This window comes from Rhinoderma darwinii (assembly GCF_050947455.1).
Source record: "Rhinoderma darwinii isolate aRhiDar2 chromosome 4 unlocalized genomic scaffold, aRhiDar2.hap1 SUPER_4_unloc_12, whole genome shotgun sequence".
Taxonomy (NCBI): Eukaryota; Metazoa; Chordata; class Amphibia; order Anura; family Rhinodermatidae; genus Rhinoderma; species Rhinoderma darwinii.
In genome coordinates this window covers 422,325-438,502 of record NW_027461756.1, presented here as the reverse complement: position 1 = coordinate 438,502, position 16,178 = coordinate 422,325, and the positions used below count along the sequence as shown (strand labels likewise).

At 49.4% G+C, this 16,178-nt stretch overlaps 1 protein-coding gene across 1 annotated transcript in view; it reads right to left on the bottom strand.

Annotated features, from left to right (window-relative positions):
* Window positions 1-1,652: 1,652 nt before the first annotated feature.
* Window positions 1,653-16,178, bottom strand: part of LOC142684057 (adhesion G-protein coupled receptor F1-like) — a 95,654-nt gene continuing 81,128 nt past the window's right edge. The window contains exons 10-11 of the mRNA XM_075847447.1: window positions 7,464-7,550; window positions 1,653-1,817 (exon numbers count right to left, since the gene is read on the bottom strand). Of these exons, the coding sequence (XP_075703562.1) occupies window positions 7,524-7,550 (27 nt within the window). The 3' untranslated portion in view covers window positions 1,653-1,817; window positions 7,464-7,523. The remainder of the gene's footprint in view (window positions 1,818-7,463; window positions 7,551-16,178) is intronic.

The following is a 16,178-nucleotide window of genomic DNA, read 5'->3' as shown; positions in this document are numbered from 1 at the left end:
GTTGTGGAGAACGCGAGTGGTTGCACAGGGCCCCGTCCTCAACCTCATCAAACACCCCCAACATCAGCGCCTCACCTCACAAATGAGTCCTTTTCACTTCATACCACCATTGTCAGCTACTCTCTGATAACAATCTCTCTATTTGGGTTGTAGAGAAGAGCAGCCATGGGGAGAAAAAAACAACACCAGCAGAATATAAGCAATGTCTATATAGGAGGGCGTCATCTGTTCACTCCACTCAGACAAGGCAAGCCACTGTAGACAGAGCTGTCTGCTGCTAACATGGCCATAATGGCAGTCTGCAAGCACTATTAACCAAACTGTTCCTCAGGGGCGGGGCAAACTCTCTTGGTGCACCACCCTTATTCCTAAAGGCCAGCAGGTTAATTGTCAAATGAACAATCATTACCCTTTCCCAATCACTCCATAGTGATATAATACATAATCTACATTTTCCTCCACTTATATACCCCCACATATGTGCAGCTGTCAATGCAGGGCAGTCTTACTACCCTACCATATATGGGTCCATAAGCTCCTACAGGGCCTTCCCCAGCTCCATTCCTTACCTCCTCATATATATATATATATATATATATATATATGCATATGCCCTGGGTGATTTGAATTTGTTTAATGCTGGTTCCTACCATCCCTGGATATATGTAGGTTTAGTCCCAGTTCTGGGTGTATGTGCAGCGTAGGGACCCACCTTATTGAGGGCGCCTTGTCGTGGCGGGTCATAGCTTTGCCTCTATATCAATCACTTTTCAGACCACACATGGAATGTTGTGTACAATTTGTGTATAAGAAAGACATAGCTGAACTACAGTGGGTGCAAGAGGATGACCAAGGAAATGGGTGGACAGCAGTACCAAGAAAAGTTATCAAACTTGGAGTTATTCCGTTTGGAAAAAAAAACGTCTTCGGGTCGTCATAATTGGAGTCGGGAAGGAATTTTTCACTTTTATAAGGGGCAAATTGCGTCTGCCTCATAGGGGTTTTGCCCTCCTCTTGATCTCTGGACCCTGTTCTTGACTGTACCCAGCTCGGAGAACTGCGAAATAACAGCTGCCAGTGAAGCACAAAGTAAAGGTCTCCCATGACATCTTCAAACTCTCGAACCCATCATATGCGTGAGATGGAGTAAGGCTTATGGGACCATTCAGCTGCCACTGCCCATAACTTCAGTTTGTCCATGAGACTCTTTTTTTAAGGTGACTGTATAAAGCTGCCCATACCTGACGAGACATCTTACCTCTAGTCTCTTGTTCTTAGATCCCTCACCCCCAACATAGCGGAGGTCCTCTCCTTCCTTCTTAATATAACTGCACGTTGGACAATGTCCAATACCGAGTGCAACTTATTATAATAAAAGGGGTGGTCTCATGAAGACAGAGAAGCCAGTCCAAAAATCATTGCCAGGGGAACCCGCGTCTGACCAGACATTCAAAAATATGGCCGAGCATGGAATACATGGACGGGCTGGATCCACCAGTGGTTCTCCATTCTGGCTCATAAAAGGGGGACTACCAAACTCGAGACCCCCGACTGACATCTAATACGGATTATGGACAACCCCAAAATATTGCACCAATTATGGTCGGCTAGAAACACAAAAAGACTCAACATTTGCCAAATTTTAAGGGTCACTTTATTTAGAGAAGGAAGTTCCAGAGGACAATGGCAGAGATTTCCCCAGATTTCTCCAGTCACATGACGATTGGGGAAAGTTTTGGTTCATTGATGATCCCGGGATATTCAGGAAATATTCTAATCATTTTCTAAGTCCTGATCATGTCGTCCTTCTATGGTCACTGTGGAAGATACAATATAAAGTCAATTTCAAGGCAGAGACCGGAAGATGATTGACCCATAGTCGCCCAAATGTGTAAATTTTTTATGAGGACACTTCAGCTTTGACAGGACGTGGTTTGTTTGGGCATGGTTTGCCATGGGGGGCAGGTTGTTTTTCTTTTGAATATTCCCTGTTTACGTCCCATACAGTGAGCACAGTATAGAGGAAGGGGATTGTACACAACGAAATTCTAAACTAAAGGTATTATTTTTATAAAGCCTCGATAGCCCCTTTAATCCAGATCAGCCCCCATATTTCAGACCCCATTATTCAGACACCAGGCCAGACCCCATAATAAAAACCCCAGACCCTATAATTTACACCATAATATTTAGACCCCAGACCAGATCCTGAACATCAGACCCCATATCAAACCCTTTTAATTACTCATATCTCCTTGCTCCCGGCTCATTTTAGCAGCTCCGGCTCCTCGTCGGCTTCGTACACCAACGTACTGGCCAGCTGAAGAGGAGACGGGCCCGGAGAGGTGAGTAATATTGGCCGTTATCCATTTAAAAGACATTATCCCACGAAAACCGTTTATCACCTATCCACAGGATAGGTAATAAATGTATGATTGCTGGGTTCCCCACCACCGGGATCCTCACCGATCATTAAAATGGGGGCCCGAGCTTCCTGTTCCTCCTCACGGCACAACCAGGATCAGTTGTCCCATCAACCCCATAGACATTGAGTGGAGCGACAGGATGCATGCGTGACCATCGGTCCATGCAAAGTCCTTCTCATTGCGGTCTTTGTGATCCCTGTGGGACCTAGTTGTAACGTCTACGGCTGGGGGCCGTCATTCAGACTTACCCTCTGACGGCCCCGGCCATATACATCTGTCTTCCCGGCGTCTGCTCCCTCCAGGGAAACGCCGGCACGCACTTCCGGGTTCTCGGACTGTTTCCCGCAGGGCGCGCGCGCCCGCACGTGCACAGCCTTAAAGGGTCAGTACGCGTCCAGCTGTCATCCATCAATAATTAGCCCAAATAGCTGCTGGACTATAATAAGGGACTCTGCGCACTTGATCCTTGCCTGAGCATTGTTGTTTACCTAAGTTTGTCTTTAAAATGGTCTCCCAGTGTTTCCTAGTTCCCAGTGTTACCCGTTCCTGTACCCTGTATCCCGTGCTATCATATCACCTGCTGTGAAAGTCAAGTCGTGTCTTCCGCTGCATCTGCGGTGCCACAAGCTGTGAAAATCAAGTAGTTCCTCCACTACTGTCTACATTGCCTCAAGTACCCGTTCTGAACTATAGACATTGTTTTGTACCTTGTTGGCCAGCTACAACCCCGCTACGCGGTATGGCCCAGTGGGTCCACACCCCGCGCCTTGACAGTACGCTCAGGCCATGGACCCCGCTGGCCAAGTCAAGGGCCTGTCATCCTCCCAAGCCATGCAGGCGGACCTGCAGGATCTGCAAGCACGACAGGATCAACTCCTTGTGGCAGTAGACTCCATGGCACAGCAGCTAGGGGCGCTAGCTAATTCCTCCACTGCTCCTATTCAATCTCCGATCGACCCTGCTGCTACACCTCCTGGCAGTCCCAGTTTGGACCCTCGGTTCTCGTTGCCATTGCCACCTCGGTTCCATGGAGACGCAAGTTCGTGCAGGGGGTTTCTGAATCAATGCCATATCCACTTCAATTTTCACGCCTGAGCATTCCCTTTGGACGGAGCCATGATCGCCTTCATTATATCTCTACTTGCCGGCAAGGCCCTGGCGTGGGCGAATCCAATCTGGGAACGACAGGGACCCGAGACTTCCAGGGGTTCATACGGTTGTTCCGTTACGTATTTGAGGAGCCTCGTTGGCAGACACTGCTATCTTTAACATGCGCCAGGAGGACGCCTCCGTGGGAGAATACACCATCCATTACCGGACTCTGGCAGGAGAATTGTCCTGGAACAATGAGGCCTTGGTAGCATCCTTCTGGCATGGCCTATCGCCCGAGATCAAGGACGAACTGGCTGCTCAAGATCTATCTCCCAGCTGCCATGGACGACCTGATTCTACTGGCTACCCGAGTGGACATAAGGCTTAGAGAGAGAGCCCAAGAGATTCTACAGGAGAGACGGCTTCCTAGACTGGCACCCAACTTCCAGCTACCCCTCTTGCCTTGTTCTTCTGCTGTGCCCAGGGTTCCGATGCAGGTGGATCGGCTTAAACTGTCCGTTCAAGAAAAACAGCGCAGGCGCACCTCTGGACTCTGTATATTGCGGCCTCGCTGGCCATGTGTTCCCAGAGGCCAAAGGAACCCCAACGCCTGGGATTGGTTGGAGAGACAACCCTGGGCGCTACGGCGTTTAATAGTGAACTCTCTTCCAAACTGTTCATTCCTGTGACCATTGTCGCTGGCGAGAGACCTCATCCAGTCTCTGCCTACCTGGACTCTGGCTCCGCAGCCAATTTCATCTGCCAAGACCTTGTGGATCTTCTTCAATTGCCTACTGTTTTGCTGGAGTCTGTTGATCGTTGCCTCGGTAGATGGACTGCCTTTGCCTGACCCAGTGTTGTCTGTGACCAAGCCATTAAGACTTCAAGTGGGAGCCCTTCATTCTGAGCTCATCTCCCTGTATGTCCTGTTCAAGACCATGAACCTCGTGCTGCTGGGTTTGCCTTGGCTCTGTCTTCACGCCCCAGTCCTGGATTGGAACTCCGGAGAGGTTCTCCAGTGGGGCCCCAAGTGTCTCGACCGCTATCTGATGCATGTCCATCCGTCCCAGCCTTCTCCGCATCAGTCATTGGCAGGGTTGCCTCCTTGTTACTCTCAGTTCGCTGATGTCTTCAACAAGAAGGAGGCAGAGACATTGCCACCACATCGAGCATACGATTGTCCTATCAACTTGGTTCCTGATTCGTCCCCTCCTTGCTGTAGAGTATACCCTCTCTCCTTGCCAGAGACCCAGTCTATGTCGGCCTACATTAAGGAGAATCTGGAGACGGGCTTCATACATAAGTCTTCATCCCTCGCTGGAGCCGGGTTTTTCTTTGCCAAAAAGAAGGATGGATCCCTCCGTCCCTGCATTGACTACCGAGGCCTCAACCAGATCATGGTGAAGAACAGGTACCCATTGCTGCTGATTTCGGAACTCTTTGATCGCATACGGGGCTCAAATTTTTTTTCCAAGCTAGACCTGCAGTTGACGAGTAGAATACTGCATTTAACACACGTGATGAACACTACGTATATATGCTCTTGCCCTTCGGGCCTGTGTAACGCCCCTGCAGCATTTCAAGAATTTGTCAATTAAATTTTTCGTGATCTCCTCTATGTCTGTGTTGTGGTGTATCTCGATGATATCTTGATTTTTTCCCCAGATCTTGTGACTCATCAGGGTCATGTCCGCCAGGTGTTGCTTCGATTAAGGGAGAATCATCTTTACGCCAAGTTGGAAAAGTGCGTATTTAAAAAGAAGTCTCTTCCCTTCCTGGGCTATATCATATCCGATCAGGGTCTCCAAATGAACCCTGAGAAGGTCAAGGCTGTCCTGCAGTGGCCACGTCCCCAAGGCTTAAGGGCCATACAACGCTTCCTGGGATTCGCCAACTTCTACAGACTGTTCATTCCCAACTTCTCTTCTTTGACAGCCCCCATCTCTACCCTCACTAAAAAAGGTATGAATGCCAAGGTATGGACTCCAGAGGCGGAAGTCACATTTAAAACCTTAAAAAAGGCATTCACGTCAGCCTCTATTCTTCATCATCCTGATGTATACCTACAGTTTTTATTAGAGGTGGACGCTTCCTCTGTTGGTGCCGGTGCACTATTGTTCCAGAGGGGTTCGAAGGCCAAGAATGTGGTATGTGCTTACTACTCCAAGCTGTTTTCTCCCGCAGAGCGCAACTACTCGATTGGGAGTTACTGGCCATCAAGCTGGCCCTGCAGGAGTGGAGACACCTACTGGAAGGCGCAGCTCATCCTATCCTGGTCTTCATGGACCACATGAACCTGACCTACCTACAGACGGCTCAACGGCTGAACCCTCGTCAAGCCAGGTGGTCATTGTTTCTTGCACGGTTCCAGTTCGAACTCCACTACCGACCTACCGACAAGAATGTGAGGGCCGATGCCTTGTCTAGGTCATTTGAGACAGAGGACACTGTGCAGTCCCCACAGAATATTATCGATCCTTCCTGCATCTCCTCTGTTAACCCTTTGCAGGTTAGAGACATTCCTCCGGGAAGAACTTTTCTGCGTAAGAGGGAGGATACTGTAACGTCTATGGCCGGGGGCCGTCGTTCAGACTTACCCTCTGACGGCCCCGGCCATGGACATCTGTCTTCCCGGCGTCCGCTTCCTTCAGGGAGACGCCGGCACGCTCTTCCGTGTTCTCGGACTGTTTCCAGCAGGGCGCGCGCACGGCCTTAAAGGGCTAGTACGTGTCCAGCTGTCATCCATCAATAATTAGCCCAAATGGCTGCTGGACTATAATAAGGGGCTCTGCCCACTTGTTCCTTGCCTGAGCGTTGTTGTTTACCTAAGTTTGTCTTGCAAATGGTCTCCCAGTGTTACCCGTTCCTGCTTCCTGTACCCTGTATCCCGTGCTATCGTATCACCTGCTGTGAAAGTCAAGTCGTGCTTCCACTACTGTCTACATTGCCTCAGGTACGCGTTCTGAACTATATGTGTAAAGGTTCAGATAGCACCAGATACGTGGAAGGGTGAGGTTTTGCACGGATAGGGGCCCAACCCAAACATAAATATAAAAGAGTATCCGGCACACCAATATAGAAAAAAAGGTATTTTTTTATTTTGTTTTTGTTTCTAATGCCAGTGGCAGAATGCGACGTTTCGGTCTAGGTGACCTTCATCAGGCACTAAGCCGTGCTGGGCAACTGAATTGATGAGCGCTAGTGGTGCTGATAGCGGCTGGCCGCTGTATCATGGCGCTTTAGAAACAAAAACAAAATAAAAAAATACCTTTTTTTCTATATTGGTGTGCCGGATACTCTTTTATATTTACGTTCTGAACTATAGACATTGTTTTGCACCTTGTTGGCCAGCTGCTACCCCGCTACGCTGTACGGCCCAATGGGTCCACACCCCGCGCCGTGACACTAGTGTTGGGGTATTATTGGAAACACATTTATCACTTATGTGATGAAGGTTTTTCATTGGATCACCCCTTTCAGCCAAAAGATAATGGTCATTATCCAACTGATGGTGTAATCTGGGAGGTGGTGTGGGTGGTCGGAAAGGGGGTATAAATGTCCCCATCATCCTCAAATTTGGGACTGTTGGCAACAATGTTAAAGGGGGGCTATAATAGTCTGATTGATGTGTGTTCATTTCCGGGGTCCCCCCAATCTCAATAACAAGCCCTTCTAGTCCAGCAATGGAGATTCATTGTGCGGACACAATCTGTTTGCAGAGAATGGGATATAGGAGACTCTCTAAGAAGATTCTAACCTCTGCGTTGATAGCTGAACCAGGATGGGATCATTGTTAGAATTGATGAGGGCCCCAGCACGGGTCTCCTTGATCAGACTTGTCCAACTTATGTTTTAAAAGTCTGTTGTGGTACTGCCACTTTAAATATGTACATGGGACGTCACTATCACTGATTCACTGCAACCTGCAGTTTTTTTTAAAGCTACCTGGAAATAGACTTTTGTAGTAGATCGTCCATATGTCAAACCTTCTCCGTACATGAAGGGTCAGCCAGAGCTGCTCACAACCGATGCCTTCAGAACAAAAGAAATGAATCAGTTCAATAAACTAACTCTATATATTATATGACTAAAAGTGTAAAATAATCACAGTCATGATCAACTATAATCCAAGAAAATAATAAACTTGAATTTCTATACTTGTGCTGAGCCCAGGTTAGGGCCTGTTCACATGGAGAAAGCTCCCTACGAACATGCTAAATATGTCCATAGGGCTCCATTATCCTGATGGAAACCAAAAGAGTGTCCTCTCCGCCTCCGTCTGTCTGTTTTTGAAGGATGGAATTACGTAGTATACACTACTCTATCCCGAGGGATTCCACAAAAAAACAAAATGCATTCCGGCCCTGGGGAAGCCCATGACGTCATTGTCCATGTATGGGCTTTCTTCTTCGGAGTCCACGGCCAGAGTATTGGTATTACCTTTGCTGGGGACTGGAGAAGTCCCTGACGTTACTGTACATATATGGACAGTTACGTCAAGGACTTTCCCAAGGCAGGAGTCCCTGGGCCAGAGCACTTGAGATGCACTGTCCGGGGACTTCATAGTTGAAATTCCCTGACATTATTGTCCATACATGTACAGTGACGTCAGGGGCTTGAAGTAGGCGTTCTGGCGACGTATCCCACTGTATGCCTATACAGTGGGATGCGTCGCTACGTTCCGTTGGAGGTATACGTCCGGACTCCCAGCGTATACCTCAGACGGAAGGAAAAAAAGTTATTGTAAACAGGCACTTACAGCCTGTATTATACTCTAGAGCTGTACTCACTATTCACAATCTTTTTATCAGGTCTCCTTAACAGCTTAGTTAAAAACTCCTATAATACAGGAAAGCAGTTCGATTTTACTACATCAGATGACTATGAAGTTCCTGACATAAAGATAAAACTTCCCAAAATACAAAGTGTCAGAGCAAGCTCTGTGAAAACGCTGAACAAGCAGGGAATGGGGGAAGATTATAGCTCGGAAGTCTGCAGAATAGTGAGTACAGCTCTGAAGTAAAATAAAGGCAATTAATGAAGAATCAGTGCAAATTAAGTAGTGTAATGTATGTACACAGGGACTCCACCAGCAGAATAGTGAGTGCAGCTCTGGAGTATAATACAAGATGTAACTCAGGATCAGTACAGGATAAGTAATGTAATGTATGTACACAGTGACTCCACCAGCAGAATAGTGAGTGCAGCTCTGGAGTATAATACAGGACATAACTCAGGATCAGTACAGGATAAGTAATGTAATGTATGTACACAGTGACTCCACCAGCAGAATAGTGAGTGCAGCTCTGGAGTATAATACAGGATGTAACTCAGGATCAGTACAGGATAAGTAATGTAATGTATGTACACAGTGACTCCACCAGCAGAATAGTGAGTGCAGCTCTGGAGTATAATACAGGATGTAACTCAGGATCAGTACAGGATAAGTGATGTAATGTATGTACACAGTGACTCCACCAGCAGAATAGTGAGTACAGCTCTGGAGTATAATACAGGATGTAACTCAGGATCAGTACAGGATAAGTAATGTAATGTATGTACACAGTGACTCCACCAGCAGAATAGTGAGTGCAGCTCTGGAGTATAATACTGGATATAACTCAGGATCAGTACAGGATAAGTAATGTAATGTATGTACACAGTGACTCCACCAGCAGAATAGTGAGTGCAGCTCTGGAGTATAATACAGGATGTAACTCAGGATCAGTACAGGATAAGTAATGTAATGTATGTACACAGTGACTCCACCAGCAGAATAGTGAGTGCAGCTCCGGAGTATAATACAGGATGTAACTCAGGATCAGTACAGGATAAGTAATGTAATGTGTGTACACAGTGACTCCACCAGCAGAATAGTGAGTACAGCTCTGGAGTATAATACAGGATGTAACTCAGGATCAGTACAGGATAAGTAATGTAATGTATGTACACAGTGACTCCACCAGCAGAATAGTGAGTGCAGCTCTGGAGTATAATACTGGATATAACTCAGGATCAGTACAGCATAAGTAATGTAATGTATGTACACAGTGACTCCACCAGCAGAATAGTGAGTGCAGCTCTGGAGTATAATACAGGATGTAACTCAGGATCAGTACAGGATAAGTAATGTAATGTATGTACACAGTGACTCCACCAGCAGAATAGTGAGTGCAGCTCCGGAGTATAATACAGGATGTAACTCAGGATCAGTACAGGATAAGTAATGTAATGTGTGTACACAGTGACTCCACCAGCAGAATAGTCAGTGCAGCTCTGGAGTGGGTGGAGTAGGACGTGTGGAGAGAGCTGCTGAGACTTCCGTGCAGGCCTTGGATCCAGGGACTTTCCTTATCCTATCTGCCCAGGCCTCATACCATCTGCCTGGGCTTAGAAAGTACCCTGAGGGGGGTTCCATCCTAGGATGGAGCCTCAGACCTCTACCTCCCGGAGCATGCCAGCGGGGGGTAGAGGGTCATCCCAGCTAGCTGGGAATATGCAAACGGTCGCGGGGGTGAGGAGATCATCTCGGGGCAAGGCTGTCCTGGCTCCCCCCGTTGCTGGAACCCTGGATAAGGGTATGGAGACGCGGTCCGGCATGGTGATAGAGGTGTTGTCGTCTGGAGAAGGACCAGCACTGCCCGGACATTTGGATGACGGTCGTGTGGAGGAATGGGGACAGCTGAGGACCGGAGAGACGGTGGAGAACTTCAGCTCCCGTCTGGCTATGCGGTTGGAGGAGTATCGGGACCTCAGGAAGTCGCTGCAACGGCTCCGTGCGGACTTGGCGGTCGCCAGAGGAAGGGCTGCAAAAGCCACAGGAGGTAAGAGGTCCCGATACCGTTTAAATGTGAAATCCTTGTTGGAGGAAATAAAAGAAGTGGAAGAGAGACGTGAGGAGATTTTAGCAGGCGGAGGGGTGTTTGGAGAAAAGTTAAAAAACGAAGAGAGGTTTGCCGAGATGGCAGCACCTATAAAAATAGAAACTATGGAGGAAGACAGCAGAGCCCCAGACACAGCAAAGGAAAATGTGGTGGAGACAATGGAGCATGAAAATGTAAAGTCCAGAGAAGGCACAGATTCTGAGGCACCCAGGAGCAGTGAGGAGGAGGAGGGTGGACTCACAGCTGGGAATAATCATGACCTGCCTAAGTAGAGTCGTGTGTTAACCTTATACCATACTATCCCCCCACCCCCACTTTAGTAAAGACACATGACACCGAGGTTGGATGTGAAATGGCCACAGCAGCCGTTTATTAATTTCACAGTTTTATAAAAACAATTTAAATCCGAAACATTCGGATAACTAGTTAGGAATCCACCAGAGAATTCCTCCTAATAATTCACATGACCCAACATGGGTCATAACATTAACCCGAGCAGAGGAAGTCCTTGAAGCCCCCTCAGATAGTCCTTTTTAAAGAACACACCGAATTAGCCATCTGCAAACCACCAATTACCTCCAGCCGTAAACCAGCTCGGAAGCACCGTTCACCTCTGCAGATGGCTCCAACCACTAGAAGTCCACTTCAAGGGGATAACACCCGATGAAGCCCTCAAGTGATATACCGACCACTAGAAGTCCACTTCAAGGGGATAACACCCGATGAAGCCCTCAAGTGATATACCGACCACTAGAAGTCCACTTCAAAGGGATAACACCCGATGAAGCCTTCAAGTGATATACCTTCTACCAGTAGACCACTTCAAAGGGATACCACCCGATGAAGTCTTCAACCATGTACCTTTTTTGGGGGACGCATACCCCCGATGCGACCCCCCCACCATTTTGTACTGACTGGCCTCAAGGACTCCCCCCGCCAGCTGCCATGACAACAGAACCTACTCCGGAAAAAGAAAAACATGTTAAATAAGCACACAAATAAAAAACCAACGCTCATAGACGGACGTACATAAGACCTAAAGAGTAACAAACCAAGGGCGGGAGGGTGGGAGCTTACTATTTCTGTGTTACTCCTCCCGCTGCTTCCGGCTCAATGCCGAGAAACAGCGGGAAGCTCAGTAACTGCCCCCCGTCCCCCTTAACTCCTCCCCGTCCCCCCTCCAACTCCCTCCAACTCTCCCTCACCTAATTAACCCTTTCCCTACTAGGACGGTCATGTCGGCTTCCCTTAATCCCTGCAGGCTGCGTCCAGCCTCTTCTTGACCTGCCTAAGTAGAGTCGTGTGTTAACCTTATACCATACTATCCCCCCACCCCCACTTTAGTAAAGACACATGACACCGAGGTTGGATGTGAAATGGCCACAGCAGCCGTTTATTAATTTCACAGTTTTATAAAAACAATTTAAATCCGAAACATTCGGATAACTAGTTAGGAATCCACCAGAGAATTCCTCCTAATAATTCACATGACCCAACATGGGTCATAACATTAACCCGAGCAGAGGAAGTCCTTGAAGCCCCCTCAGATAGTCCTTTTTAAAGAACACACCGAATTAGCCATCTGCAAACCACCAATTACCTCCAGCCGTAAACCAGCTCGGAAGCACCGTTCACCTCTGCAGATGGCTCCAACCACTAGAAGTCCACTTCAAGGGGATAACACCCGATGAAGCCCTCAAGTGATATACCGACCACTAGAAGTCCACTTCAAGGGGATAACACCCGATGAAGCCCTCAAGTGATATACCGACCACTAGAAGTCCACTTCAAAGGGATAACACCCGATGAAGCCTTCAAGTGATATACCTTCTACCAGAAGACCACTTCAAAGGGATACCACCCGATGAAGTCTTCAACCATGTACCTTTTTTGGGGGACGCATACCCCCGATGCGACCCCCCCACCATTTTGTACTGACTGGCCTCAAGGACTCCCCCCGCCACAGCGAAACAGGCCTTGACCACCTTAAGCCTGTGAGTTCCTCCACACCACCACCGCCCTTTCTATGCCTTCTGCTATCGCCAAGCTCCAAAGATCAATGCCAACCTCGGTCAGATGAACCCCGTCACTCCTCCAGAAATTCCCCACTCCTGACTCCAAATCCCTATGCCTCACGCAAATGCCCCCGTTTTTTGCCACAAAACGGGACACCGCCCGATTAACTTTAATGCGAGCCTTATTGACTCTCTCCACAGATCTAGCTAACCGCCAATGCTTTCTTGGGACTATGTCCGACCACACTATCACCAACTTGGGATAAGATACCCACAAACACAACATATCATGTTTGATATCCCGCACCAACTCACGAAAGGGGCGGACTCCTAAGTCATTCCCACCCACGTGCAACACTAAGACCTCCGGAACCCTATCAAGCCGAGCATATGTCTGGAATTCCGCCAACACCCTGCTCCACGACATACCTCTAAAACCCAGCCAATGCACAACCGCATCCTGTCGCGGAATGCGCAACTGGCGACCATTCGGGCGGACGTCCGCCCTCAAAGCCCCCCAGTGCACGTAAGAATGACCCATCAACCACACCAAACACGGAGGCGAATCTGAAACGGAAAAAACAATTAGGCACCACCATATAACATTTGTAAAGCGTTAACAGCAAAATTCATAACATATGGGGGCGGACATAGGACTTAAACCTGTTGGACTCCCAACGACCAATACGCCTCACCCCCTCATCATCCAACCCCCAGCGCCCCGCTTCTGTTGCTGCGCCAATCCTGAAGGAATGAGATGAATATGAGCCTGCCGCGACACCAACCGCCGTCAAACATTTTTTAAATACAGCTCCAAACTGAAACCTGGACAAAAACGACCTGTCCACATGACGTAACAAAGGCAAATCTGGAGACCCCCTGTTTGGCGTAAAACCCCGCATGCACTCTACTGGGCACATAACCGACCCCGGGGCGCAACCCCTTCAAAGCCTGCGATACCAGAAATTCCTTCGATACATCCTGAAAGCCCCGCAACTTAAACCCAAAACGCCACCGCAGATATGAACCGGTTCACCTTCGCCACTGAAAACCCCGCCTCCCAGGCGTCCCCTAACCAGTACAAAAGTGCCACCAACCTGTCTCTATCCGTATTGACGTCACCCAACTCTCTTACCCACTCCTCCCACTGCCTCCAACAAGCAGCATAACCACTCCACGTCGTGCGCGCCAAAGACCTTTGTACCAATTGTTCTACGGGACCGAGACCAGATCCCAAATATGCTCCGGACAAGCCAAACCGAGACGTTCCGCTCCCGGTGCCAATTGCCGAAACCGGTCCCACTGCGAGCGAGAAAGAGCATCAGCGATACAATTCCGTACACCCGGGACATGCACCGCCACCACCCACGCGTTCAACGACAAACATACCAACACTAAATGTCGCAACAATTGAACTACCGGAGGAGAGGACGCCGTGATGTTATTAATGGCAAGCACCACCCCCATGTTGTCGCAGTAAAAAACGGACCTTCTTATCCCTGAGCCTGTCCCCCCAAATGGTAGCCGCCACCACGATGGGAAACAGCTCGAGCAGGGCCAGATTCCGCGTGAGTCCACTGGACACCCAGCTAGCCGGCCATTGACCTGCGCACCACGGACCTCCCCCGTAAGCTCCAAAACCACCCGCCCCAGCCGCATCCGTGAAAATATTCAAATCACTCGTATCCTGCGCTGGGGCCATCCATAGCGAGCGACCATTGTACTGGCCCAAGAAGTCATCCCAAACCTGAAGATCAGCACAGTGCTCCTCCTTGAGCCGCACAAAATGATGCGGCGCACGCACTCCCGCCGTTGCCGCCGCCAACCTCCTACCAAACACCCTCCCCATCGGCATAATCCGGCAGGCGAAATTCAACTTCGCCAGCAGCGACTGAAGCTCCCTCAGCGTCATTTTCTTCATTCTACAAGCCCGTCGAACCTCCAGCCTCAAAGCACCCAACTTATCCGCCGGGAGACGACACTCCATTGCCACCGAGTCTATTTCGATTCCCAAAAAACAAATCGTCGCTACCGGGCCCTCCGTTTTTCCCGGCGCCAAAGGAATCCCAAAATCCCTCGCCACCTTCTGTAGAGCATGAAGCAAATTACCGCAAACCGGCGAACCCCCCGGGCCAACGCATAACAAATCATCTAAGTAATGGATCAACGAGTCGACCCCGGATACTCCCCTCGTTACCCACTCCACGAAGCTACTCAACGCCTCGAAGTATGCACAAGAAAGGGAACACCCCATCGGAAGGCACTGATCCACGTAAAAGGCCCCATTCCAAAAACAACCCAACAGCCGTTGGCTTTCTGGATGGACCGGCAACAACCTGAACGCCGCCTCAATGTCAGTTTTTGCTAGCAGCGCCCCAGGACCCGCAGCCCGCACTAACCCCACCGCCTTATCGAATGAGGTATAAACTACGGAGCACAACTCGTGATCAATCCCGTCATTTACCGACGAACCCTTGGGATACGATAAATGTTGAATCAAACGAAATTTTCCGGGCTCGCGTTTAGGGACAATACCCAACGGGGACACAACTAACTCTTTTACCGGCGACTCAACAAACGGCCCCGACATGCGGCCCAACGAAACTTCTTTTTAACAACTTTTCCGACACGACTTTTGCATGCAAGTAAGCCGATTTTAAATTCCTCCGCGTAACCGGAACCTCATAAGGAGGCGGAGGAATAACAAAACCAACACGAAACCCTTCATAAAGCAACTTAGCCGCCGCCCTATCCGGATACTCATTTAGATAAGGGGCCATCTTTTCCACCCTCACCGGCGACACCCCCTTGACCAGCCGCGTGCTGGTTACCTGACCTCTTTTTTCGCAGACATTTTGCCGCCCCGTGTGCTGCACCATTACACTCGGAACATACGTGCTTGAACTTGCACGTGGCCCCGAACTTGCACTGACCTTCATTAAATTGCCAGCAAAACCCCGCCTTTCCCCCGCCGCTTTGTCCAACCTGACTAGACTGGCCTCCCTGGCCGGCGCTCCCGGGAAAGGACTGCCTAACCGGAGCCGTAACCCGTAACCAGAGAGCAATATCCTTCTGGTCCCACCGAATCGCCGGCCGAACCGCCTTCCGCTGACGGAATTGCTCATCGTATCGCAGCCATGCTTGACCCCCATACGCCCTGTGAGCCTCCCCAATGGCATCAAAATAACAAAACAACGCCGAACAATTTTCCGGCGCCTTTTCCCCTATCACACTAGCCAATATGGCGAACGCCTGCGACCAATTAACGAACGTCTGCGGGATAAGCCTATACCGCCGCCGTTCCTCCTCGTCCTTTTTACTCTCATCCCGCTTGCTCTTATCCAAATTAAATTTAGCGAGCGGCAAGAGAGAAAAAATTTCAACCTACTCGTCCTTCCAGATCCGCTCGCGCACCTCCTGCTTTAAATGCGCCCCCAACGAACCTTCAAAACAAACGTACACCTCCCCCCGAGCACGATCATCAATACGCACTCGATCGCCATCCTTTTGTGCCTCGGTCTGTACCGACACCGCGACCGCCTCTCTAACCGCCATCACGGGACGCGCCTGTACCGATCCCACGTCCCTGGGGCCTTCCCAAACTACCGCAGGGGACACTTCCGTTACTACCGGCGCCGCGGCCCTGTCTATGCGCCCCACCAGCTCCCGTAAGCAACCCACTAAGTCCGCCAAACCCGCTCCGTCGCGTCCGCCCGCGCCACTACCGGCCCCCGATGCAATACTAGCAGCCCCCCCGCCGA